A 26,948-nucleotide genomic window follows, 5' to 3' on the forward strand; every position below is an offset into this window, starting at 1 on the left:
GCCTCCTCAGCGGGCTCGGACGCGGAGCTCATGGACGGCGCCTATTTCCGCTCCTGCGCCGGCATGCTGAAGGTGGCCCAGATGGTAAGGGGCGAGCGGGGCGGCTGTTGGGACCCTCGGCCCGCGCGGGCGTGGGAGCCACCCCTGCTGGTGACGGGCCTGGAAAGTGTCGTCGGGGGGTGCTTGGGGTCGTGCCTCGTTGACGGTTTGGCCGCTGCGGTTTTACCCCTCAGCTCAGAGGAAGGCGAAAAAGTTCGGGTTTCTCTGGCAAAGCAGGGTGCTGAGGGCCGTTGGAAGCTGCCTTGGCTTTTTCCTGAGGCAGCAACGCACACCTCTGTTCAGAGGGACACTACTCGCTCGAAGTACTGCACGGTGTTACCTTGATAACTGTAGCTGATGGTGATGGTTAGTATTAACAACTTTTTGCCATTAATAATAACGGTGGCACCATGATGCTCCAGTGATGCATCGTGCTCCAGTGGGACACCTCATTCCTTAGCATAGGTAAGTTTTTGGGAGAAAGTGAGGCCGACAGTGGGCTGGTAAGGGTGGGCGCCATGGCTGTGACTGCTAGCCCAGCTGATTCCATACCCTGTCTGTCAGAGACCTCCATGTAGTGCCCAGTGACCCAGGAAGGGATCTGGGAAAGGTATGGCCAAAAAGAAGAAATTCAAAAGAAATAGTGGAGTGCTGCCAGGATTTGAGCTGATGCCTTAACTTGACTCAGTGCAGGAAATTTTGCTCCATCTAAATATACAGAAGTTGAGCATTTCTCGTTTCGGTGGCACATAATTGGCCATGGAGTGATTTGTCAGTTTAATTCTAGCAATGGTAGTGAGTAATGGCTGGCAAAGAGCATAGAAGGCAACATGTAGTGATACCGCCTCACATACAGTCTCATCCTGCAAAAACCTGTGCCTTGGCAACATTTTATGTTGGAGTTGTTGCCTTCATTTTTGACAGCCTCCAGTGCCTTTTTTGCCCCCTGCATGCATTTATCTACTCATGTATTTTTTTTTTAACCTGTGCAAGTTACTAGCACCCACAGAGTCCTAAATCAACATTAGAAGTTAAGGATCACTTAGTTCTATCTTATAGTGGAGTAATGTTTGATCCTAAAGTTTCTATTTAAAAGTTTCTTCCAGTTCATCAGTAGCTATCAGCTGCCCTTAGAAATAAGCCTCGGTAGCAAGAGAAGTAATTGAATGTGCCTGGGCATGGCTACCTCCACCTGCTGAGCTTTTGTGCTGCGCTTGTGAGACCTCAGAGTTGTCCCTCACTATGAATTCATTTCAGCAGGATCTGCTGTCTTCTCTTGGCTTCGGTTGTTCCCAAACCATCGTGTGAATCTGGAGTATCTTTCCAGGAGACAGATTGCATTCCTTTGAGCCTGTGTCCACATTGCAAAGGAACCTGTAGTCCTAAAACAGTAGGCCTGTGTTTTGCTAATTAGCTAAAAGTCTGCTTATCCTTTTGCTTTCACTGCTGTGAAAAGAACAGTTCCTTTTATGGACTAGAAATACCTAGTCCTCTCTGCTTCCCATCCTACTGTGGTATCACTACAGCTATGATGTGTGGCTCTTACAGCGAGAACAGGCATGCTTATGAGTGTTGAAATTTCAGGATTTGGTACACATGTAAAGTGTGTGTATACTTTACATATTTTTACATAATGTATGTAAATCGATGTAATTTTATGTAATACTTCACATACTTAACATAAAATAATATTTTATCAATTTCATTCAATATAAATTTAATCAGAATTTAAGCTAGTGGTTTTCTTCAGTGAATTTAACAGAAGTTAAGATAATGTCAATTAGTTCAGCTTAGCACTCCTTTAGCTTCACCCTCTTACATTTTTCTGCTTCCCAGTGTGCCTGTAAATAACATCAGTAAAAGTTACCTCAGGTATCCAAGGAACTCTGGGGAAATTAATTTCTTTTATCATGGTATCACAATAGTGTCTTCTTCTCAAATAACCCTCTAAGAAAATTAAATGTTTGTGCTACAGTGTGTAGAAATAACCAGGATAGGTTATTTCTATGGCTACATGTTTTTGCAACTCTCCTTTATCTCTTCTCAGACAGTATTTCCGCTGTATTCATGGGTCCATTTGTATTATCATTCAGTTCTGGTAAGAAGTGTTTGCAGTATCTTTCTTTGAAAAGAATTATTTATGCTAAATCTACAACACATTGTTCCATTCATGTTAGTATGGCTGGTGGCACTGTGGTCTGACTAAGAAGGAGAACCATTATGCTAGCAGAGGACAAAGATACGGTCTTTTGGGTTAGACATACATCACGCCAAATTGCCTCTGAATGGTGGTGGTTATGAGAAAGGAACATTAGTGTTTCTGTTTTTTTCTTTCTTCCCTAATCCCTTTTACCAAGAATTAATTGAGAGAGAGCAAGAAACAAATGTTTCATCATTTACTGTAATGTTAAGGGCTGTTTGCAGTGCTTACAAGCTAAAAAAAGTTGATTGTATGTGTGTGTGCATAAAATAATTCTAATAGATGACATCAGTAAGCTATGGAAATTATACGAAGGAAAGAGACGATAATGTTACAGCTGTTCTTCTGTAAGAAAGATCTTAACACAAGGACTAAAGCTCAGCAGTCTTGGATAAGATGGAAGAGACTGTGCAGCAATCTGATGGTTACTGACTTGTTACTACTCTACATGTTACCAGTGCTTTCTCTTGCAGTTCTCGGTGCTGTGGTGTCAAGCACAGAATGAAATTAGGAAGTGAAAAATGTGTGTTTTGGCTGTAAGCCTACACAAATTCCTTTACTTTTTTGCTAGAGAATTTCTTTAAACTTGCAGAATGATTATAGTTTTGAAAAGATAATGCATTTTATGTATTGAGTCCCTGACTTTCTAATGTTTAGGAAGTGGTTTGTAAATATTTTGAAAATAAAATGGAGGAGAAAACATAGTTCTGTGACTTGTGTATTTTACATAGCAGTAAGACAGTTTGAAAGCTATTTTTCATGGGTGTGTATTACTAATGTTAGTAGGGGCTCCATTTTCAAAATCCTGTCTGCATTGATGCTCTGATTTTAGCAGGAAGTTCTGATGTATCTTCAACATCTAACCCACTTCAACTTGTTTAACTTGATGGTAATTAATGTAGCTTTTTATTTTAATTTCATTTTATTTTTATTTTCTCTTTTTTATGTGTTTGCAGTTTTGCCAGGATCTTTTATATTCACAGGAGTACATGCAGGATCCCATTGTGGCCACCTTGATTCTATAGCAGCAGTGTACTAAGTAAGCGTGTGAGTGGATGTGTATCAGTGCGCACAATACGCTTGCACCAGAGAAGCTGAATAACTTGCATTTTAGCCAGCTTGGCAAAATCGAGACACGTGGCAATCTTCAGTAACTGTGCTGTTTGAAGCGCATTTGCTCTGTGTGCGTGCTACTGTTGGCTGGTTTTGTTGTAAGACTTTCTAGGAACCTGTGTTACTTGTCTTGGTGAGTTCTCAGTATATGGGTTCTTGGAAGCCTTTTGAGGCATCCTGGACCATTAGAGACAGCGGTATGAATTTGCATCCGTATTGTCACCAAGGTGGCTCAAGTGGCAGTGTTCATAGATTGAAACAAGTATGATTCAGGTGAATTTCTTATGTAGCCCTTGCGTGCCTTCTGTATTTTTACAGCTGAAGTCTGGAGGATGCCACAGACACTGTGAGGGACTGGGCCCTGCTTTCAGCACAGCCCATGAGTGGAGCCAGTATAGGTGCACCACCATCTCAGGCAGTTGGTCAGTGGCCTTTTTTGCTTCTGTTTCGTCTCCTTCAGGTAGGGCCAAGCTAACTTTGACCACAGTTCAGACTGAAGTAGACTGTTCCCACAATAATGCTGTTGTTACTGAGTGGACCATAGTTCTGGCACAGTAAGCACAGCCTCAGTATGCAGAGTGTTTTAAGCTAAAACCAGTGCTGACTCTTTCAGCTCAATCTGAACTGGGAAAAAGCAGTTTCATCAGAAAAGAAGAAAACAAAAATTATCTTCTCAAGGTGGAGGAAAAAAATTGTAAACAATTACAAGGTAAAGAAGAATAAACTCAATAACAATTGACTTAACATCATTTTAACTTGTTACAAATGCTAAGGCAATAGTTGGAGTTTTTCTGCTGAGTATCTATTTCATTTCCAAAGTGTGTCTTGACAAAAGCAATTACATACTTGATATGTGAATGGCCAACAAGGCAGTCTGTAATTCTGAGCAACTTTGAAGTATGCTGAAACCTCTCTGAGCTATTCATGTACTAACATACAGTTGAATAATAGTATTCAAGAGAATATTTATATGTCTAACACTGAAAGCTAGAAAATTCTGGTAGTTAGGTTGCTGGAGCCAAGATCAATTTATGAATGTGTTGAATGATATCAGACGAATTTACTGGGGAGCTAAATTCAGAAGAACTTAAAATATGAAAAGAAAGCAAAATCTGTCAGTGAAAGAGAACAATTGCTAATCAAAACCATTGATACAGGAAAAGGAAATTCACAAAAGCAAATGATGCTTGGAATGATTTGAGAGCTGCTCAGTCTTCTAACTTGATCTTGAGCCTTAAACATCTTTCTGTCCGTGAGGTGATGGAAGTAAAACATCTAATTCTTTGCAGCAGCGTGTCAGTGACGTATGGTTTTGCCTGTATGGTAATAAAGCTGCTCAGTCAGAAGAGAGGGATTGTGGTGATATTCATAGATGCTGATGTTGTGAGCCTATCTCTGGGTCCTGTGTAGACTGCACTTTCAACTTTTCCCTACTACCACTCTGTCTATAGTTCTTCCAAAGGAAAATAATGGCCAGAAGTAGCAAGCTTGGTGAAAGCTGCCATATGCTAACGTACAAAGCTTAGATTCAAACAGTTCTGTTTTCTGCTTGACTTTTCATCTGGCTGATAACAGAAAACATGAAAAATAATGCTGTAATAGCTCTCAATTATACAAAAAGTCTTATTTCGAGGCACACAGGAGGCACTTTAGTTTGCAAAGAAAATAATAATTGGCGTAAAGCACTCCAAGAATGTGGAGGTGTCTTCAGCCTGCAACTATGTGATAAACTACTGGCTAAGCAATAAGAAATAGTACATGTTTTTTAGCAGCAAAGTTATTTTCAGGCCAAGGGCAGAGCTATGTGTTGTAGCTGCTGATTATTTTTGTTGTCCTGCTAGGAGCGGCAGCAAAAGGACCTTGCTTGGCATGCTGAGCAAAGAGAGAAAAAAATAATCTTAGGTGGCTCCAAAGTAAACAGGAGCACTTGAGGGAGGAATGTCTGAATCTAGTAATTAAAACCAATAGATCTGGGCAGTCCTGTTATTTCCACCCTGAGATCACTGAAACAGGCTGGCTTGGCCAGTTGTGTTTTTTCCATGCCTCTGCTCTGGGTGGACATTTTACAGTTTCTGCCCAGGTATCTGTGTAAGAGCTGGGAGCAGACAATGCATTCTCTGTGTGTTAACTGAGGAGTGCTTGGTGGTAGGCTGACACAGTTTTATTTGATGAGACGAAACTTCACCAGCAACACCAGTTTAAGGAATTTTCCTTTTCTGTCTCAGCTCTGTGCAGTCGTTCTGAGCTGCAGCGATGCAGCTGTTCACAAGGTTATGCGGTAAACCAAACCAGGGAACTGATGTAGCTTTACTTCAGGTCTCCTTTGATTTTCTGTTTTCTCTGTGAGAGATTTTAGAGAACAGTGCAGCCATAGAGACCGTCAGCAAGAGCAAGTGTCTGGCGTATGAGGGCAGGAAGTACATAAGCCTGAAGTGGTTCCATGTGCTTCAAACCACAGGCTGAGAATGTAATCCTTTTTCTCTTGGGCAGGGGAAGGTTTTCTACCATCTGTTTTAATTTCTGTCTCTTTCAGCAAAAAAGAAACTAGTAATTTTTCTGATGTTGAAGCTGCTCTAGAAGGCTAAAAAATCAACTTCAGTACATTTTGTGAACATGCATTTATAGTCATTGTTAAATACTAGGAAATCTCTGTTCTGAATGTGTCAGTGAATGTTTTATTTGTATCATGAAAGAGGCTTCTTAAAAACACAAAGTTGGAGCTACCTTTGACCCATCTATTAGGATTTGTTGCAATACATTCATTAGCAACCCGAGTGCATGTAGTGCTCTTTATATAGAGGTAACTGAACAAGGGTTAGCAAATATATTTTCTGAAACAAAAAAAAAGGAAATGAAGCCTAGAAATTTACCACATCACCTGAGATGTGTTTACTATGCTTGAAAGAGCAGAGTGAAGCATTGCCAGTGGTTTCCTGGCACATTTATTTTACAGGAAGTTAGATTTGCAAATACCATTTAAAAATCTTAATCAGGTGTACATGGTAACCGTGGTTAATAAGATGTGGTGAAAAGCATGGATTCTTACCACTCTATGACTTTCCTTTAAGACATACAAGTCCAGTGTTATTCCTTCTCTTCACTCCCTTAGGAGATGGTGTCTCATTGAACCATCCTCCTCTCCTACCGCAGAGAAACAGAAACCAGGAGATGGCTTCTTCTTAAGTGCAGTTTCCATCTGCTTGGAGCCTGTAAATGATAAAGAGCATCTTGCCAGGCACATCCTTCACTGGGCTCCAGGGCTGCAGATCCTGAAACGATCTGCTGTGTCTCATCAGGATCCAGTGAAGCTGTGGCCATACCTCGGTGAGGGCAGTACACCTGACTGTGAGGCTCTGTTAGGTACCTGCTCTGCATTGCCAGGGTAATGAAGTATTGCCCCCCAAAACCAGACAGTGTTTGCGTACTATGAGTAAGTGTTTCCTCTGCTCCTCTCCCTGGGGAGTCCTTGTGAGGTATTCACTCGGTACTGTGGCTGAGTTGTCTTTGCACTGTTGTCACTTCATGGGCACTGCAGCCTTGTCCTCCTATTTTGTGGTGAGTTGTAAAGTATACAGCAGCCAGAAATTGCTACTTTCTGTACACAGAGATCAAATTGCTGTGATTTCCTTTCACCCACCTGTGAACTTCCTCTTTTTTGTGTAACTCAGATTCTTAAAGGATCGTCACAGCTGAAACAACTCTCTGTGATGCTGGTAATTTGATGAATGTAATGGCAGATGTACAGAGGTGTCTGGCCAGTCAAAGCTAGGTGACTGCAGCTTTCAAAGCCAAAGCAAATTTGGCTGCTCTTCTTGCAACAATGGCAAGAGCAGCTGCAATGCTTATGGCTTCCTCTCCTGCTTACAGCTTCCCCCAAGGAAAATGGAAATGCGATGGTGACAAGATTGAGAAGCTGCTTCAAGGGGGAATTTTCTTAGAATGTTCTTGGTGGTTTGTCATGTTTGGTTTTTTTGAAAATGCCATTAGTGAGTTCAAGAAACAAGTGGTGACCGCTGGGAGAGAAGTGTGCCGTTAACCTGAGATGACCACCAGCAGCTGCAGAACTACGGAAGGGCTTAGCATACTTCCCCGCAAGTCTGTAATCACGCTCTGGAAAGGCCAATTCAAGAGCTCTCTCTTCTGTTTGGGAAAAAACACAGTCTTGTTGCTGCTTGTCACCTGCTGGCTAATTGAGACTTTTGTAGATTGCTTGAGTGAAGCTTCCTAGTAAACACAGAAATGCTGTCCCAGCGTGTCTGTGAGGCCTGTCAGTCTCCAGGCGGCCACTGAAAGCTGTCAGCTGTGACAGTGCCACTGGGGAATCTCATCTCTTCTCATTTTTCCCTCTTGTTCATCACCCTTCACTCCTCTGGCACTCTGCCACGCATCAAATGTTTGCACTTCAAAAAAGTTGTTGTTCTGTGTGCGAAGGTTCGGTCTGATCCAGCAGCCAGGTTGTGATGGTGCAGGTTGGTTTGGAAATTGTCATGATGTTTGTGTTTTTGGGAACCCTCACCTGTTTTTTCCTGATAAAAATTAGGATGTGCCAGCACAGCTTACAACATGGACTTTGGTGATGTAAACAAGTCCTCCTCTTATTTGAGGAGACCTTGCTCAAGGCTCCGTTGCCATGGCTAACAAAGCCTTTGCTGGAGATGACAGATAGGAACTTCTTAACTGCTGTCTGTGCAACTGCCAGATGTCAGTGTGGTGTTCTCTGGGGCAGGGAGAGATATGGCAGGTGTTAACTGAAGATTTGAATCAGTCAAGCAATAAATGCCTCAGACAATGAAAACGCCTTGTGTTGTGAGCAGCATCTGTAAGGGCAAGTGATGAGCAGATTGCTTGCTGAGGCTTAGCAGGCATAGGCACTGAGACTTCACTGAGCAGTTTGCAAGATATTCCTTATTTCAGTAACTACTTTCAGGAAGATGAGATTGCATATGCTTTTTATTTTTTTGTGCGTCTGATTTGATAAGTTACTAGAATGATCATTGCCATAAGGTACTGGGTTTGTGTTATATGTTTCTATTTAAGTAGCTGTATGCTTTTAGATATGTATTGGATATCCAGATCAAGGGGGAAACTTTGCAGCTTGCTGTGCAGAGTTTGTGGGTGTTTGTTAATCATAAATGCTGTGTACCTTGGGCTTCAAGCAGCCAGCCAGTCTGAGCCAGGCTTGGCTGGGCAGCCAATGTGGGCTCCTTTGTAGGTGGTATTGCCATGCATGGTTGGGAAATCCATTTTTAGACAGGCATGAACTTTATGTACAAGAGCTCTATAGCTCACAAGTGAAGATTAAGCTCTTTCTATATTGTGTATTACTGATAGTATGGGACTTCATTGACCATTTAAGCAACCCAAACAATATATGCTGAGAATGGTTCAGAGCAGTACTTTCAGAGATGTCTTGTTCCTACAAGGAGCTCTTCTTCCCAGCAGAATAAAAGAAGGTATGGCAGGTGATGTGGGCAATCTCGGACCTGTGAGGCAGGCTCTCTCTCCAGATTCAGGGTTGGTGAACTCTGTTGCTGCTTTTGCAGCAACAGCCTCAAAGGACCAAGTTCTCCAGCAATGTTTACACACCTTAGGTGTCTTCGTACTCCCATGAGCATGTATGTTCCTGTACATCATTGTTGGATTCCTTTCTGCCATCGAGAGCCACTTTTCTGCCATTCCTTAAGACAGCTCAAATCTCTTAATTTTTAGATTCTACCTAACCTACTTTTGTTGGCCTACAATTCACTTCTCCTCCCGGTCCTTTTCTTTTTCTTGCCTCAGAAGCACCTTGTGTGCTTGAGACAGTCTTCTTCCGTTTACACAAGCCTGCCCACACTGTGGGTTGTCTTCTCCTGTTATTCTTTCTGACTCTCAGGTTTATCAGCCCAGGAGAACAGTTAACATGGCTCTCTAGGAGGAGGATCTGTGTGTTGGAAGTGCTTGCCTTGCAGAGGAGAGAAGTAACAATCACAGTTTGCTGTGCGATTTCTGAATCTGCAGAGATTTGGTTATATTAATCCCTATTAATTTGGTTGTTAACACCAGATCCTCCACTTTTTACTAGAGGACTCTGGAAATTCAGTTTTCTTACAATGTTTTTTACTTCCTATAATCTTCTGAGTTGTAATATAGGGGTTCTCCCTACCATGCAAGATAGGTAGCTTTCTACAGTGAAGTGAAATACAACAGGAGCCATATGCAATGCATGGCTGTTGCAGCAATAAGGTAGTATTTTCCTGAATGGGCAATTGGCTTAGTGGTGTGGGACACAGGTTTCCTACAAGTGCTACAACTGATACATTACCTGGGAGGAGGGCAGAAAGCACAGGCTGAGCCAGTGATTGTATCTGTGCATCTCCAGGGAAAACCAATTCTAGAGGATGTCTCCTTGCTCTTACCTGAAACAGCAGGTTCATCTATGATTTGGGGATTATGACTTGATTGGAGATGGGAGAGACCGCCAGAGTGTGTGGCCGGCAAGCTGTTACATGGAGGTATTGCCTGCACGGAGAAGTAATTCCTTATTAACAGATCGACAAGCTATGTGCTTGCAAATTATAGGAGTCTCCTGACTTTGTCCAGAGCAGTACCTTCAGTCACTGCAGGTGTTAAGAAAGACATATGTGCCTCTTTGAGTGGCAGAGGAAAAGGAGAGTTAAAATCTTGCTAGGACATTTACTGTATTTAAAATTATTTTTATTCTTTACAGACATGCTATGCTGTGCCATTAACACTGTTTTGCAATGAGTATTATGTGTTTTGAGAATTGTTTGTGACTTGAATATGATACTTGTGCAATGTTGCTCAATTATCATTTACATTGCTGCAGTATTTTGTGTGTTCTGTGTGCATCTTTTACATAGATTGGAAAAACTTACTAATGATGCTTTTACAGTTGAAATGTTTTAAATTTAAGTTGATTTATAAAACAAATCTCTTAATTTTGGATTGGAGAGAAAAGAAGTAAAATTATGAGGTTGTTGTTGGTAACAAACTTGTATTGTTGTTTTTTGGGTTTTTTGAATTAATTCACTGGCTGATGAGAATATAGCATATTCTTTGCGATATAAGTGTAAAGTCCTCAGCTTTCAGTTAATAATGTACAGGATTGGATGGCGTCTTTCAGTGTGATGCAGTGGTGATGCAGGCAGCTGTGGGCATTGAGGCAGGGAACTAGTTAAGCTGGCAGCGGTGGGACTGAAGTATTGCATACACTGCGAGCGCTGGTAGGCAGGACTTCATTGTAGGTAGTCATTACAGAGAGCTGCCTTTTTAATGATCATGGCTAACATCTTGTAACAGGGGCTCTTTAATAATGTCATTCATATGCTGGTTCTGTGATTACCCCACATCTTTTTCTACTACTGAGGCCTGTGCCTGAGCAGATGGGTAACTTCTTATTAATAGATAAAGAATACCACTTGCTTGTACTTAGGATTGTCCTCTTATCAGAGTCACAGAGGGTCTGAATAAGATTATTTCACCTTTCCTCACCCTCTCACCATTTTTATCTTCAATAAATAGCTTGTGGATGGGAGTGCACAAGAGAAGTCACTTATCAGAGGCCAGGCAGCCTCCTTATTTTAGCAAAGCAGCCAGACAAGAAGGAAATCTGCCCAGACGCAGAGCCTGAGAGATTATTGTGCAACCAGAGACTGACTGCTTCACAGAACCATGCACTTGAAGGCAGCTGATTTTATCTGTCATTAGTGAAGTTTTAAATGGATTGTTTTTTAAATCTTCTTTTTCCTTTTCTAGTAGGGGTTTGGCTGTTACAGCTCTCATTTCCAACCCTGCCCTGGAAGAAGGAAATCTCGATTACAGCAGCAGTCCACTTTGTCACTTAAATTAGTGGAACCAGTCTTGCATTAACTACAATTGCAACCCTGGCATGCGCTTTGCTCATCTTTCTGTTTTGGGAAGCTGTTAAAAAAATGTTTTATTCTATCCAGAAATATGTGCTTAATAATATATGGGTGTTGCTTCACTGTGTTGAGGTGTAACATTCAGAAATGTCCAGCTGCAGTCAGTGACACTTTTCCAGAGCATGGTTATCCTGATTGGCTTGCTTAGGGGTGGAAAATTCCACTTACTATCTTGGCTGGTGTCACAAGCTGGAAACTTTGACTTTTTTTTCATTCAAATACAAAAAGCATTTAGCTCTTATTATATTGGTTTTTTAAAAAGGCTGTGATAAAAATGGGTATGAGTCAGTGCTGTCCCTTGCTCCAAATCTGTAGACACAGTTTCTGTACTACTGCTTGCCCTAGAACTTGGCTAAGTTTTAAGAGAGTGGAAATCAACCAGTTTTTATCAATGTCATGGATCATTCTCAGGGTCCTCCTCTTTTCAAATTCAGGAGGAGGGACCTTAAAGCAGTACGAAGGTTCATGACTGCTCCAGCAAGTGCAGTGGAGAAGTTCTCCTCTCAGTGCTGTTTTACAACATCCAGAGGAAAAAAAAACCAGAAACCTCTTCTAGAGGGTTACTTTGTCAGAGAAGGACAGAAAGAAGCAGCACTTTCAGGTATTGCCAGCTACCAGCTGGAGACTGGTAAACCAGAGCTGCAGCCTAAAGTCTTTGTACAGATGTAGCACTATGCTGAATCCTATCCCCTGACCCTTTTCCTCTGAGTGGTGCTAATTTTTCAGTTAGCTAATTACAATGCATGTCCTGATGCAAGGGAATGCGCAAGGATAGCTGGGAAACATTAGAAGAGGGAGTTATGTTGTGTTCACATGTATAGAGGGAAATCTGGATGGAAGAGAGTAAGCAATATAAAGGAGAAGAAATATGGAGTGTGGTGTAGGGAAAGAAGAGGAAAGGGGAATAAAGAGCAGAAGGAAAAGAAACATTGGAGACAAAGTCATAGAACAACTTACAGGAGAGGGTAGCAGAGAAGAGTACAGTCAAGAAAGAAAAGAAAATTTTCTGAGAAAAGCAAAAATGGGGTTGTACTTTGCATGGCAAGATAATTCAATGAAACGATAATGCAGTGCTGGGTAGATTATACATGACAGTGTGTGTGTCACAGTATTATGGTAAATCTTTGAGATAAGAGTTATAGTGTCTCCCTAGAACTGGGCACCTTAAGGCAATTTCGCTTTTTATTAACATTATCTTTCCTCCCTGCAGTTTAGCTGGCATTTCACATCTTATTTCTATATAGAAAAAGAAAATTGTTATCCATAGTTAGAAGTTATACAATAAGACAGTAGTTTCAGCCTGTCAGTTTAAGATATGATCTTGGGATTTGCAAAAACCATGTTCAGTTCCTTTCTGCAATGAAATTTTTTAATATCATTCTTCATACTACAGCAGCAGCTGGAAGTCCCAGGCAAGGACTAGGTCACCTGCACAGGTTTAACCCCAACCAGCAGCCAAACACCCACCCAGCCTCTCACTCACTCTCTTCTCCTGCAGGATGAGGAGAAAATAGAAGGAAGGCAAAAAGACCCATGGATCGAGATAATGACAATTTTATAAGGAAAGCAAAAGCTGCACACGCAAGCAAAGCAAAAAGAGGAATTAATTCACTACTCCCCACTGACAGGCAGATATTGAGCTACTTCCTGAAAAGCAGAACTTCAGCGTTTGTAATGGTTGCTTGGGAAGGCAAACACCATAACCATGAACATTTCCCCTTATACCTCCTTGAGCTTTTATTTCTGAACATGGCATCATATGATCTGGAATAGCCCTTTGGTCAGCTGGACCCAGCTGTCCTGGCTGTGTTGCTTCCCAGCATCTTGCCCACTTGCAAGTCTACTTGCTTTGGGGTGAGGTGAGAGACAGGAGAGAAGTAAATCCTTAATGCTGTGCAAGCACTGCTCAGAAGCAGCAGCAGCAGCAAAAAAAAAAAAGATATATGGACTGTTAACACTGTTTTAACCACAAAAGCAAAGCACAGTGCCATATGAGCTGCTGTGGAGGCAGTTAAGTCCATCCCAGCTGCACCCAGTACAGCACCACAGTACGGAGTGTTGTACAGGCACAGTGGGAAAGGATAACCCTTACTCCACAGATGTTAATAGAATTGGGAAAGAACAGCTGGAGACAGGCAAGTGAAAATATGTGGTACAGAACAGTCAGGAATGGTCAAGAGGATGAAGAGTAGTCTTAGCATTAAAGATTGTGCTTCCAGTTAGAAAACAGTTTATTTGCAATATCTTTTGTGTGGTGGGATTTTTTGTAACGCATGATATCAAAGGCTACTGGAAGTAAATAAATGAGAGTGGGGAAATAAATATCAATTCCTATTTCACAGTGAGCTCAGACTCTCATTTTTTTCATCTTGAGTGGTGTAATAGCAGCAAATGAACCAAAAACCAATCCTTCAAAAGACCGACCTTTTCCTACTGTTTTACCAGTACTGTGGCTTCCTCCTTGCAGCTTTTAGGGTCATTCCCACATGTATTTTCCCCCATACTTGTCTGTTACATCTGTGATCTATTAACTGTGCTTTTTTGAGAGGTGGGTTTGTTTGGGCTTTTTTAGTGGGCATCTATTCTCATTTACACTATAAAGGAACACAGTCATCTTAACCTAGAGGTTTATTAGTGGTGGTCAACATTTTTGCCTTATTTTATGTGTCTAAAGTGTTTTCAAGATGAAAAACTTCAGCACAGTGCATATGTAGTGTTTATTATCTCTCATTTGGCAAATGGGGGAGCTGAAGCTCGAGAAATACAAGATTTACTGAAGCTCAGACAGTCAGATGGTGGCAAAACTGAGGTTAGAATTCAAAAGCCAGTGACGTTTAATTCCTCCCTTGTTGTGTCAGTGTTTGTTGTGGACATGTATCCTTAATGCTCAGAACATTAGGCTTTCCTTTAGAGTAGGTTGTTGTCAGTATTGGAGATCATGCTGGATTTATATTTGTGCAGGTAGATGTGTCTGAGGAAAATTTAATTCTCTCCAAATACTACAAAAGAATTAAGTATTGGTAATAAAGTCAGAGCTTGCTTTATGACATCCATTAAAGCAGGACAGTAGAAAAAGATGATACAAAGCACTTGCACAGATTGATTCTTGGGTTATAAAATTGTTCTGTGGTCAGATAACCTACAGACTTCTGCCATGTGATCAGAAAATGCTTATTGGTGCCAGCTAGTGTGTGGGTACGTGGTTAGTAAAACAAATCCTCCTGGAAAGCATTTCCAAACACATGAAGGACAAGAAAGTGATCAGGAGTAGTCATTGTGGATTTACAAAGGGAAAGTCATGCTTAAGCAACATGGTAGCCCTCTACAATGAAGTTACTAGCTTGGTGGACAAGAGGAGAGTAGTGAATGTTGTTTACCTTGATCTTAGTAAGGTTATGGTCTCCCATAACATCCTCATAGACAAGCTGACAGGGTATGGCTTAGGTAAGTGGGCAGTGAGGTGGATTAAAAAATGTCTGAATGGACAGGCCTGGAGAGTTGTGGTTCAACTGGTTTGGAGGTCTGTCACTAAGTGGTATACCCCCCAGGGCTCAATACTGGAGCCAGTACTGTTCAAAATCTTCATTAATGACCTGGATGATGAGACAGAATGCACCCTGAGCAAGTTTGTAGATGATAAAAAAAACTGAGGGGAGTGACTGATGAGCTAAAGTGTTGTGCTGCCATAGGGAGAGACCTTGACAGGCTGGACAGAAAGGAATCTCATCAAGTTCAACACAAGGAAGTGCAAAGTCTTCTGTCCAGGGCTATCTGAGGGTAAGTCCCTGCACCAATACAGGCTGGAAAGCAACTTTTGCAAAGACCTTGAGGATCTTGGAAAACAATTTGACTGCAAGCTGACAATGCACCCTTGGGGCAAAGGCATCCAACAGCATCTTGGCCTGCTTTAGAAAGAGAGCCAGCAGAGTGGGGTCTTTCCCCTCTGCTTGGCACAGGTGAGGCCACATCTTGGGTGCTGTGTGCAGTTCTGAGCTCCCCAGTACAAGGAAGACATGGGCTTATTGGAGTGAGTCCAGCACAGATCCACAAAGATGACGGAGGTTCTGGAGCATCCTTCACATGAGGAGAAGCTGAGGGAGCTGGGACTGTTCAGGGTGGAGAAGAGAATGTTCAGTGGAGCCCACCAACACATATAAATACCTGATGGGAAGGAGTGAAGAACAAGGAGCCAGATTCTTGTCAGTAGTGCCCAATAACAGGACAAGAGGCAATGGGCACATGAAAGTCAATCAGAACATCAGAAAAGGCTTTTTCTCTGTGAGGATGATCGAACACTGGCCCAGGTTGCCCAGAGAGGTTGCAGAGTCTCCATCCTTGCAGTTTTTCAAAACCTAGCTGGACACGGTCCTGAACAACAGGCTCTAGGTGTCACTGCTTGAGTAGGAGATTTGGACAAGATGACCTCCAGAGGCCCCCTTCCAACCTCAACTGTTCTCTGATTCTATGATCCTTGCTGTGAGCATGAGACACGTAACTGGATCACACCTTAAATTTCTCGCAAGGTTGCTGCAGCCCCTCTCTCATCCCCCAGTCCTGGGTGTGGCTGGTTGACGTGGCCCATTCCTGACACATTGAGCAGTGGTATCATAGCACAGGGGAAAAAGGGTCTTGAGCATTGCCCTCATCAGTTAAAGGCAGCAGCAGCATAACCCCTGGCTATTCTTTGTTGTGAAGATCAGATCTCCCAGCCCATGTCCCACCTCCCATTAACATCCTTGAAGGATATGCGCTTCTTCACCCTTTTTTTAACAGCCATGGGTTGGCTTTTGAGGGAAGATGGTATCAGGAAAGAGCAAATTATGTTTCATTTTTGATAAAGCTTTGCTCACTTCAAATCAGAATTGAGTTTAGGCTTGGGAGCTTGTGTCAATGCTATCCAAGAGTCAAGATTTTCCACAAGCACGTTGCAGAGGATGTGGTTGCCTGGACTCCAGCTCAAAATAGAGAAGAGAATGCAGGCTCTTGCCATCTTTTTTTAATGGTGTCTGTTCTGTCTGGTAAAGTGTTGAGTGCCTCATGGCAATTGCTGACTGCCTTTAGCTGTCGTTGGCTTCACTGTGAGATAGTTCCTGATACATACCAGAGTTCCTAAACACGCTTCATGACTCACTTCAAATCTGGCCCAATGGAGAGTCAAGAAGTGGATTAGTTTAAGCTTGATCAATTCTGGTGAAACAGAGTAAATACAGAACTTTATTTAAATAAAAAAATCCCTCCTTGGAATTGATTGATGCATATGTTCTTTCTTTTGCTTTTTCAGAAACCAGAAAGCATGTAAATAGTAGTGTCCTGCAATGTGTCCTTCACCCTTTTTATAATGAGGTCTGAAGCCTGCATGTATTTTGTGGAGCACATTGAAATCTAATGAGACTGACCATCATTTGACCTGTACTTCTGGTCTGACTGGCTTGCTGGCTATGGGTTACATGTCTGCTGCTCCCACAATCTGTGAAATACTATATTGAAATGGAAATGGCAGTGCCCTAATTTTTTTTGTGCCTCTATTTTTTATATTCAAGATGTATTAACCTGTTCCCCTGAGCACAGATGCATAAAGAACACTCGTAACATTTGATCATTTCATTGCTTTGCCATTCATTTCTCTCTCGCTGTGCCACAAACTGACTTCTAAGATCTATGTTGAACTGTATCCCAGACAGTTACATATTAATCATTTTATCGCTCAGTTTCAAGTTCTCTGGAAACAGGAATTCCAGAAGGAAAAAAAAAATACAGTCATCAGCCAGTATATCATGATAAACCAATATCTGGTGAAGGAACTTCGGTATTTGTCACTTTTAAATGACAAATAATACTAGGTGGCTCTATTTCCTACATTTGTTAGCATTCTTTTTCAACAGGTGAGTTTTAAACTCTGACTCTACCTGCTAGCCATGCAGGCAATATAGTAAAGCAGATGTGTTACAGTTTTATATAAAGTTGTTGATCTCATTTTTTGGTCTCATTTGCACCTGTCCTGTGAAACAGCAGTATGTGCAATCAGAGATCAGACCCCTTTTAGAAATTGCATGTAAATCGCATGTGAAATTCATGCTAAGAAAGGAAATCTTTGAAATAAATACCTCTTGCCACGCAGTGATTTCTTCCTACCTGTGTGCTGAGGCACATCTAAAATGAAAGAAGGGAGAATCTTTACTGCTTGTTTTTGGAATTGTTTTAATTGTGAAGCACACCTGAAATGGAAAGCATGTTTGTTCAAATCCACATTTCTACCCTGTTCTTAGGACCTGAGCAGGTTCTTCACTGACTGATTGATACCTATGTCTTCTTATTTCTGAGGAATATAACACCTCAGGTTAATTTTCTGACCTTGTCCCTGGATGGCTCACATTCTTCTTTATGTTTCTTCTCTGTTTTTTAATACCTTTAACTGAAAAAATAATACTTCTATGCTTCCTTGAAATTGAAAGAACTGGGTCTAATTTAAACTAGGGCTTCTTTTCCAATGCTTCTTGTTATTTGGACAGTCATTGTGCTTCAAGGATTCAGTCCTTCTTATCCTTTCTACACAGTAAAAAAGTTTATAAAGTTAATGGTTCAAGCATGAAATGTGCCCATAGGCAGATTTAATACTTCTGTGAATTAGAGCTTCCTTCTTGATTTGTACAGCGTAATTGAAACTGAGAACTGATGAATGTGAAGGCACCTGAATAAATGAGACCCATTTTAGCCTTTGGTGGTTAGAGAAATGTTGTCCTCATCCCACCTTTATCTAAGAGCAAGATTCAGAGCTTGCTGTGACTTCTTGTTGAGTCTTCCTGTGGAATGAAATTTCATTAAATTTAGTTTTCATTTTCTCATTAAAATAATATCTGTGTGTCTGGCACCACTTCTAGTGTTCTCCTAGATTGTAGGGTCAATGACCTGCTGATCTCCCTCTAATTGTTCAAGTTACTCAACAGCTAAGTCAGATGACTCTTTGCTTAATAGACATTAAGATTCAAGGAACTGTGATGGATGGTTTGCGGCAGCCTGAGCCAGCACAGTTATCTTCCTTTTCTTTTCTTTGGAGTCCTTGCTTCTCCCTTACACTCCCTTGCTCACCTGACCCTGCCTTGTGTGAATGTCAGTCATGTGAAAGCTATTTTATTTTGTATTGGTTCACTTTTCTACTGGCTTAGTACACTGAGGTGGCTCAGCGCAGACGAGTGGAGGAGCTTGTACGTGACAGGGAGAGAAATCAGGGTTGGACGGAGAAGATGACAAAGGCCATGGCCTCTCATGAAACCACAGCTTAATGTAGCCCCAGTGTATGTAGACATAGATTGAACAAAACTTCATTAAAATTCTCTCAGAATTGAAGAACTGATGCTGAATTAAAATGCTGAATTGCAGAGAACATTGCTTTGTTGTCTTTTAAGAAATGTAGCATCTCAGAAAGCTCTGCCATGCATATGCTGCAAGGTTTGTGCATTTAGGATTCCCCAGTGGCTACGCTGTGAGACTCAGAGGACCGGCATGGTATGGGCAGAAGCACTAAATATACACGATGATGCTATCGTGTTACAATCCCAAACCAGAGGCAGGAACATATCTGGGAAGACAGGGACTGAACAATACCATGCATTTTCAAAGGCACATCACCTCCATTCTTGAGAAGCATTGAGCATGATGTAGCCCTGCACCTCAAAGTCCTGTTTTCCCTACCCTATATATATTTCAAAGGTGGGAGGAGATGTAGGCTTACTGTAGCGCAGAAGCCTGTCAGTGGCTTGGACTGAACATCGCTTACAATGCTAATATCAACTACTTTGAATACCACAGTAAAAATAGTGGAGTCAGACCAGATATAACAGTAGCTTAGTCACTTGTGTGGGAAAGGATCCCAGAGCACTGACTTCTCTCTATGGAGCCACCTTTTTGAGGTCGTTCACTGTTGTGATGTTGGTGTGGCTGTTTGGATGCAGTTTGGCCAAGGTGAAAGTTCATGTGAACTTCGTAAGAAGTTCTTATATGTGTATAGAACTTTTGGTTGCACTTGAGGATATGTATGTTTAGCCTGTCTGCTTGGAAGTGAGCAGGTGAAACTCAGTTAAAACTACAGCAGGAACAATCTAATCTATGTTGTTTGGATATTGCATTGTTTTTTCCTTTTAATCCTAAGGAAACTATTCTGATAATATATGTGGTTGGTTAAGAGTTTGGAAGATGAGTGTGCAGGAAAGAATGATGCAGTCTTGAAGTGCTGGCTTCTTCAGATAGGTTTTGGGGTTTTTTTAATGTCTTGGAGAAACACTTAAGATGTGAATGATTACTGCTCCTGGCTGAGTTTGGATGAACTGAAAAAAACAGTAGCTGAAAGCTTGCATTGACAAAGTCTCTAATACGAAAATATTTGGGTATCTCCTCTGTAGATCTGTTTTTATCACCCAGACTGGTCAGGCTGGTAGAAGCAGCAAGATTAGTAAAATAAACAAGTAGATTAAAAAAATAAAATAGCTTTTGTCCTTTGCAAGCCGACAACTGAAAGAAGTTGTACAATAATGCTTCATTTTGTGTGACAAAGTTAGCATATTGAAACTTTATTGTATTGGGAGTGGGGTGAAATAATCAGTTCCTCCAAATGTTTATATTATTTTCTATGATACTGCCTTATAGTCTGCTAATACTCCTGTTCTGTAGGTGGTAAGAAAGGAAAGGCAAAACTGTTAGCTCAGTTGCAGCCAGGTCTTCTGATTTTGCCTTTGAGAACTTTCACTAAAAGGAAATAAAGGCACATGTCTTCATGGGTACCTTAATTTTTACAGCTTTCAGTGATTTCCTTCTGAAAGTCTGTGGGGTTTAGATGCTTCAGTTGCTGGTGCAACTCCAGGCACTCAATATCACTTCTCTATTTGAGGTCTCTTGTATTGTACTTAGAGACTTCTTTAGGTTGGATTCCTCAGGCTGAAACTGCTGCTTTCATTCTAGCAGTTGGCTCTTTCCCCACTCTTAATGGTTGTTTTAGCTCAGTTAGCAACAAATTTTAAAACATTGTTACCATGCTGATTACTTTGTCTTTCATTTTGTTGGAATAATCCAATTTACATTAGACATTTGTCTTCTAAGTGCCATTTCGGTGTGTTTAAAATAATCTCCCCAGCCCTCTGAGCACCACTGTAAAAATCTTTTATGTGCCTTTTGTCTTTCAGATCTCACTGCTGATTGGATTCATCAGTGTAAATTATTCTGCATGGAGAAATTACAGTGCATACAGCTACTTTCAGATTGTCACCATGTGGGACTTGGTTATGATTTTGTTCTTCTACATCGTCCACATTTTCAGAATCTACAGGAAGCTCACTTGCATTAGCTGGCCTCTTGCGGTAAGTCTCTCAGATGGTCTGAGTTCCTTGCCTCTCTTGTAGGTTGATGTCTCAATTACTTAGTCCATTTTCTTGTGCTATCACACAGTGATAGGCTGTCTTTCAAGTACTTTTTTTGCCTTGTATACAAATCCTTTTGTCGCTTTTGTTATTAGTATTACAGCAGATGCTGTAATTGTAAGTTCTTTAGCTGATTTGGGTCTGATCCTGCCCTCCTTTACACAGATATAAGTCCAGATTTACTCCACGGAAGGCAGTAGTGTTATTCTGAGACAACTGAAAAGAAGCTGCTGATTATTGAGCCTTCAGCAGATGGGCCCTAGCTCAGGTCATTTATAGTAGTTAAGGGATTGCTGGACTACCAGATCATAGCATTAGAATTCATGTACTACATCCTGTCCCAAAATAAAGTCTGTGAGTGCTATTTAAGTCAAATGTGTCTCTTTTTGGTATGGTTTTAGTTAACTTAAACAATAGCAAGAAGTAGGAGCCTCAGTCTGATTGCCATAGCCTGGCCGTTCCTGGGATATCCTGCAGGATGTTCCTGCCTCATTCCCACATTTCTCCTGCATGTCCATCTCTCATATCCTAGCAGAAAACTAACAAGCAGCACAGAAAATGCAAGACCTGAGCTTCCTCAGTAGCTTTGGGTCAGGTCATCTAACAGAAGAGTCCTGTGTCCTAGTGTGGATGATGGATGTTAATAACCTCTTGGAACATGTCTCCCTTACGCATAGTGACATGTTAATTCCACAGAGGAAGGACCAGAGGGGTGGGGAAAGCCATCTGGAGAGATACAGAGGGATTTTGAAATCCAAGAAGTGGTTGGATGGCATTTAATGGGAGTTTTGTAAGCAGTTTACAGATTTGAGATAACAGTTTGTCCATCCATCCACTTCTGTACAATTTTTCGTTTTAGCTGAAGAATATGGTTAGGCTTGTGCCCCTTTTTATTTTTCAAATGTGTAGCACCACTATCTGTCTCTAGAAAGCACCTCTTTATCTAGAGGTGATACAGATGTAGGGATGGAAATAAAGGATTGAAATAAGCTAATATATTACAGTTTTGCAAAGCAGCATTTAATGTATGCATTTCTGTGACAGAACCATGCCATTTTGACATCTGCATAGGCTGCTTTTGTGGTTTTTTGTGTGTTTAATCATTTCTGAATGTTCCAGAGTCACTAGTGAGTTAAAGGCACAGCAGTTTGTGGCTGCTCAGCTTCAGATAGCTAGCTTTATGGGATGTGATGTGTGAGCATTGCTGCTCTTTTATAACCAATCTCCTTTTCAGTCACATATTTAAGTATCTTTAGAACAGAGTAGGAAGACCTCTAAGAGACTTTGGGAAACTACAGCTAGTGTTTGGCTGAGTTTCCTGGCAGGATCTCTACATTGCAATCAGGGGTGTGATTTGCAGTCAGTAAAGTTGCAGAGGTTCAAGAGGTTGTACAGCACTGACACTTTTTAAAGCTGGAAAGTATTTTTCCGGAGAGGCACTGTCCTGGTCCTGCCAGGGGTTGCTTCTCCACATAATTTAGCCTTTGATGGTTCTTTTGCACCTTGGTCCATCCTTCGGATTCCTCTAAAGTAGGAGTACAGTGTGTGCACTGCTTTACTGGGTGTCTCTAAGGAGGCAATGGCATGCCTGAATTGCCTGCTGTATCATGGACTAGCCAGAGGAGCCTCCTTACGGAAATAATTTATTCTAGCAAAAACAAGGATTCAGATGTTGATTACTTGAAACAAGGTTACAAATGAGGAGAGTTAAGTTGCAGTCTCAGAGACTGCTTTGTGGCAATGATCCTCCTCAGCTGTTTATAAACACCCGAGCAGAGGGAAACTGTGGTATTGTGTGGCAGACTATTTCTCTTCTGGGATTTCCTTCACCAATGTCCTTTTGGGACTATATTCTCTCTCCTTTGTTTTGAGAAGGAATCTCTTCTCTTCCATATACACGGCACTCTCAGAAATACCTGTGGCGTCATGTTTTACTGCAGGACAGCTGCAGCACCCTTGCAGACCTAGGAGCCTGGGTGCTGGTTATGAGTGTCTGCATAGTTGTGCCTTTTGTGGCTTCCCTCCTGTTTCCAGTCTTGGTTGATGCAGTTGTTAGTAAATCCAGCAGTAGATTCACTGCTTAACTTCTAAGATTATCAGAAATAGGAGCATTTGGTTTTCTACTTATGCCATTTGCTGCCATTTATTGCCATTTCATATATGTGGGAACATTTCTTGAGCAGAATGGACATGATGATATGATGTTGAAATAGTACAAGGCTGAAGACATACAGTACGTGACGGGAGGCATGCAACTGAGATAGTGAAGCGACCTTGAGCGCTTGAAAAAGAGAAGCTTGGCAGTGAAGCAGGAAGTCGAAGAAAGAACTGAGCACAGCAAAACAGAATGGAGGTGGAGATGGGCAGCATAGCTTTAAACAATCATGTATTAGCTTAGCCAGTATTGACAGTGCATGAACATGACATGCAGCCAATCATTGTAATGGATGGGGTGTAATCACTTAGAAAAAGATATATAAGTCGTAAATTTAGAACAATAAACGTCTTCACTTTATAACTCTCATAGAGTTGTCTGGAGTCCATTATGTGTCTCCCCCTCACATATAGGCTAGAGAAATATGCCCTTAAGGCTTCTTCCAGGACTGTCTCTTTAAGTAGAGTGCATGCTTGGTGCAATAAAGATACATGTTTCACACTCAGTAATGTATGGTGTTGAAAGAATTACATCTATACCCAGTAAGTAGATCTTATACCAGTGACACTAGTAGACCTGAAGATTCGCCTTCTCTCCCTTTTTGAAGAAAAGGTCAGGTATGGTACAAAACCCACTCACAAGGTGTTTTTATAACCTCTGCCAACTTGTTTGCATTCTGAGGCATATCGAAATGCTTTCCTGATAAGTTTCCCTTCTGATGCAGACTGTGGTTGTCTTTACAGGAGTTTCTTCATTATTTAATCGGTACAATTCTGCTTCTTATTGCATCAATTGTAGCAGCCTCCAAGAGTTACAATTTGACTGGACTTGTGACTGGAGCGGTAAGACTGTGTTTATTAGTCTTGACACTTTTTTAATGGCAATATATATTAAGTAGGGCATTGGTAATCTACCACTTGTAATTTTATTTTCTTACAGACTTGCCTTGCTTGTGTCTTGGTTAGGTGAACTACCTTCTAGCTTGTGTCAGTGAATGTTCTGTAACACAATGCCAACAAAAATATTTTGTTTTAGACTCCAGACTCACCACTAAAGTGGGTATTTGTCCTGTCAGAGAGTTGAAACCAAAGGCCTTTGCTTTAACTAACAGGAACTAATGTGTTTAGAGGAAGAATTGTAACAATTTGGTTTTCACAAATGACTGTTGTAGCAGCTAGAAGTTACCTAAAGGATTTCACTCCAGTCTTTGGCTTTTGATGCTTCCTGCTCCTCAACAGAGCTCTGTTCAAGACAATTTCTCCCCAGCTAAAACCCACTGGGGTTCTGGGATGGCTTACTGGAAGATACTCTCTGCCTCTGTTGGCTGGAGGGCTTTATAGAGAGAGGCATGACTCCTGAGTGTGGGCAACAGTATTTTCACAGCAGCAGGACTTGAAATACAAGTCTTCCGGAATAAAGAACTGCTTTCAGAAACTTAGCCCTGATGCAAACAGACTAGAAGACTTACCTGACTTGTTTATTTGACATATGGCAGGGAAAGACTTGTTTGAATGAGGCAGTAGAAGAGTAGTAGTCAGAGGTGCTAGAAAAAGTATTTTCTCTGTTTCAGAATCCTAGTGAAAAGTCTAGGTGAGTCTCTATACTACTGTCCAGCTGCTTCTCCCTTCTTGCACATGACTCTCAGTCTACCTTTCCATCACTGTTTTAACAAGAAGCTGCTATTATAGTGTGGAAACTTTTTTTTTTTAGTATGTTGGCAGAAGGGAGTAAAAAGATAACTTTTTTTTGGTCTGTTAATATCATCAAATATGTAGCTGAATATACAAGAGCGTCCATACATTCACGGAATGTGTGTCATCTAATGTTCTGTAAGTATTTGTGGTTTGTTTGTTTTCTCATCCAGACTTTCGGGTTCCTAGCTACGATCCTTTGTGTTTTAAGCATATGGTCATCCTACAAGGTTTCATGCATCACGCAGTCTACAAGTAAGTATCATGCTTAAGTAACTGCCAGAATGCTTCCCAAAATGATTATTTATATTTTCTGCCACAGGGCAGTGTCTCCCTGGAAGGACTTACTAAGCTCCTGTTTGTTGTTAATCAAAATTACTCACAAAGCAATAATTCCGTATTTTCTGTCAACACAGACATATCCCAGCTACTGACAGCTGTTAACAACTAACTACAAGAGAGAAATAACTTGTTTCTATCAAGTAGTGAATGTATCGGGTCTTTCTCTTCTCCCTCCCCCATCCCCTACGAAAAGGTTTCCTGTCTGTTCCTTAATCAGGTAGATGAGTTTGTATGGGGCAATGGAAGTGACACTGTCTTCCTTTTCAAAGATGCATCTGTATGACTCCTTCACTTCGCAAGATGTCTACCTTACAAAATAGGATACCAAAGAGGAGCGTCCACTACTGAGGGGAGAGCATGGGTGTTTTGTTACTTGCCTGGACAACTGGAAGCTTTTGAAGATCTACTCGAACGCCTTTGCAAAACAATGTTCTGAACCAAAGTTTTTTTGCCCCCCCCCCAAAGAAGTTTATAATGGAGGACCTGCTTTTCTGAGCTTTACAGAGAAAGACAGCTTCTATCTCACAAGCTGGGCCATGGTCATTTCCAGCTATTTGTAGTAAGTGCATTCAAAACTCATTTGGAGAGTCATTTGGTTCTCCTTTCAGAGAGGCAGAAAAATTGCTTCTGATTTCCTCCATCTGTTTACAAAAGGGAAATCCTGCAAATTCCTACCTGATTCTTAACTTCCAAGGATGATTGGTTTAACAAAGAAACTGTTACAAACTGATTTGTGCCTGGATAAGCTGACCCGAGTCTTTGTTACCTCTTTCTATCAGAACTGTGGACTCTTTCCAACATCAACTCTGCCAGCATCCAAAATTATGAACTGTAACTTGAATACATCACTGCAAACACTCCCTCCTAGCCCTAACAGTACATGATTAAATAATTTTTCTCCATTAATTTTTACAGGGATTTTAATAAAAAAATTATTCTTAAAAACTTTACCAAATACAGGAAAATACATACCCAAAAAAAAGTGTTTAATGGTTTGTGGGATCTTTTTTTTTTCCTTTTCACAAATACTGATTTGTAAAATGGGTATTTGTAAGACCTGTTCTGTGGAAAATTTATGCGCATTTTCTATAAATTATTCACTTTGGAGTCAATATTTATGGAAAGTCCACTGTGAATGGAGCAATGTGCTGCTTTCTCTCTCCTACATGTGGTTTGTCCCTTCCTCTGCCTTTGCTGGGAGCTGTGCTTTTGGAGACTCTACCCAGAGCCTGGACAGGCAGAACAGTTCAGTTTTGTCCAACCTGGTGGTATCATGAAGTTCTGTGTAACTTTGAGGCTGACACAACGCCTTCTTGGCACCCCTGTTTTTCTGTCCTTTCGCAGCCCATCTCTGGTGAGCTGGAAATGCTTTGCAGGAAAAAGGGATGCGCAGGCTGCTAGCTGTGAAGTAGAACTTGTACTTATGAGTTGGTCTCTTCTGTCAGGACAGCTGCATGATGATGCAGCAGCTTTCTGCAAAAAGTAGAATTTATTCCATTTTCAGGTCCAATCTGGAGGAAAAAAGCATTTTCTGGCCTGCTATGCATTCTTCTATTTTTCTGAAATTCTGCACCAACACTGCTAAGTAATTTAATGGTCCTCTCAGAAAATTATTTTCATACATTGCCATTTGTTGCCACCTTATCTTTTTTCTCTCATCTAATAAATGTATCTTTACTTCCATATATTTTTTTACTCTTTGATAAGGAAATTGGCCAACTGCTAAAGTGTCAAAAATTTTGAGTAAGTAAATGAAAATAACTGAGCAGATAACCTGGAAAGGTAGACAATACCCTCCTCATGGTGCACAGTTTCTGTGATTCTTCTTGCTGTTCCTTTTCATAAGTGCCTTATTTACAGCAGCAGAGAGCAAAAAAACAATTTGAAAGCACAAAAGTCTGCTGTTTGTGGATGAAGATAGATATATTCACTCCAAGATGAACTGCTTTGACATTAATATAGAAGATTATTCAAATAAAACTATATAACAAGCAGTTTTAATGATATTAATTTCATGCTATTTTGTTTCTTTACCATGTCCAACTTTGGCTTGCTTTTCTGCCTCATGCCTTCAGG

General features: G+C 41.1%; 1 protein-coding gene across 1 annotated transcript; it reads left to right on the plus strand.

The window, feature by feature from the left end:
- Positions 1-6: 6 nt before the first annotated feature.
- On the plus strand, positions 7-24,802 carry CMTM7 (CKLF-like MARVEL transmembrane domain containing 7; the record flags this gene model as incomplete). The annotated part of the gene is made up of 4 exons (XM_010194846.1): positions 7-84; positions 20,451-20,624; positions 23,583-23,681; positions 24,704-24,802. Coding segments are annotated over 4 exons (450 nt in total), but the record flags the coding sequence as incomplete, so codon positions are not given.
- Positions 24,803-26,948: the final 2,146 nt, after the last annotated feature.

Source organism: Mesitornis unicolor, unplaced genomic scaffold (genome assembly GCF_000695765.1).
Source record: "Mesitornis unicolor isolate BGI_N332 unplaced genomic scaffold, ASM69576v1 scaffold21621, whole genome shotgun sequence".
Lineage (NCBI taxonomy): Eukaryota > Metazoa > Chordata > Aves > Mesitornithiformes > Mesitornithidae > Mesitornis > Mesitornis unicolor.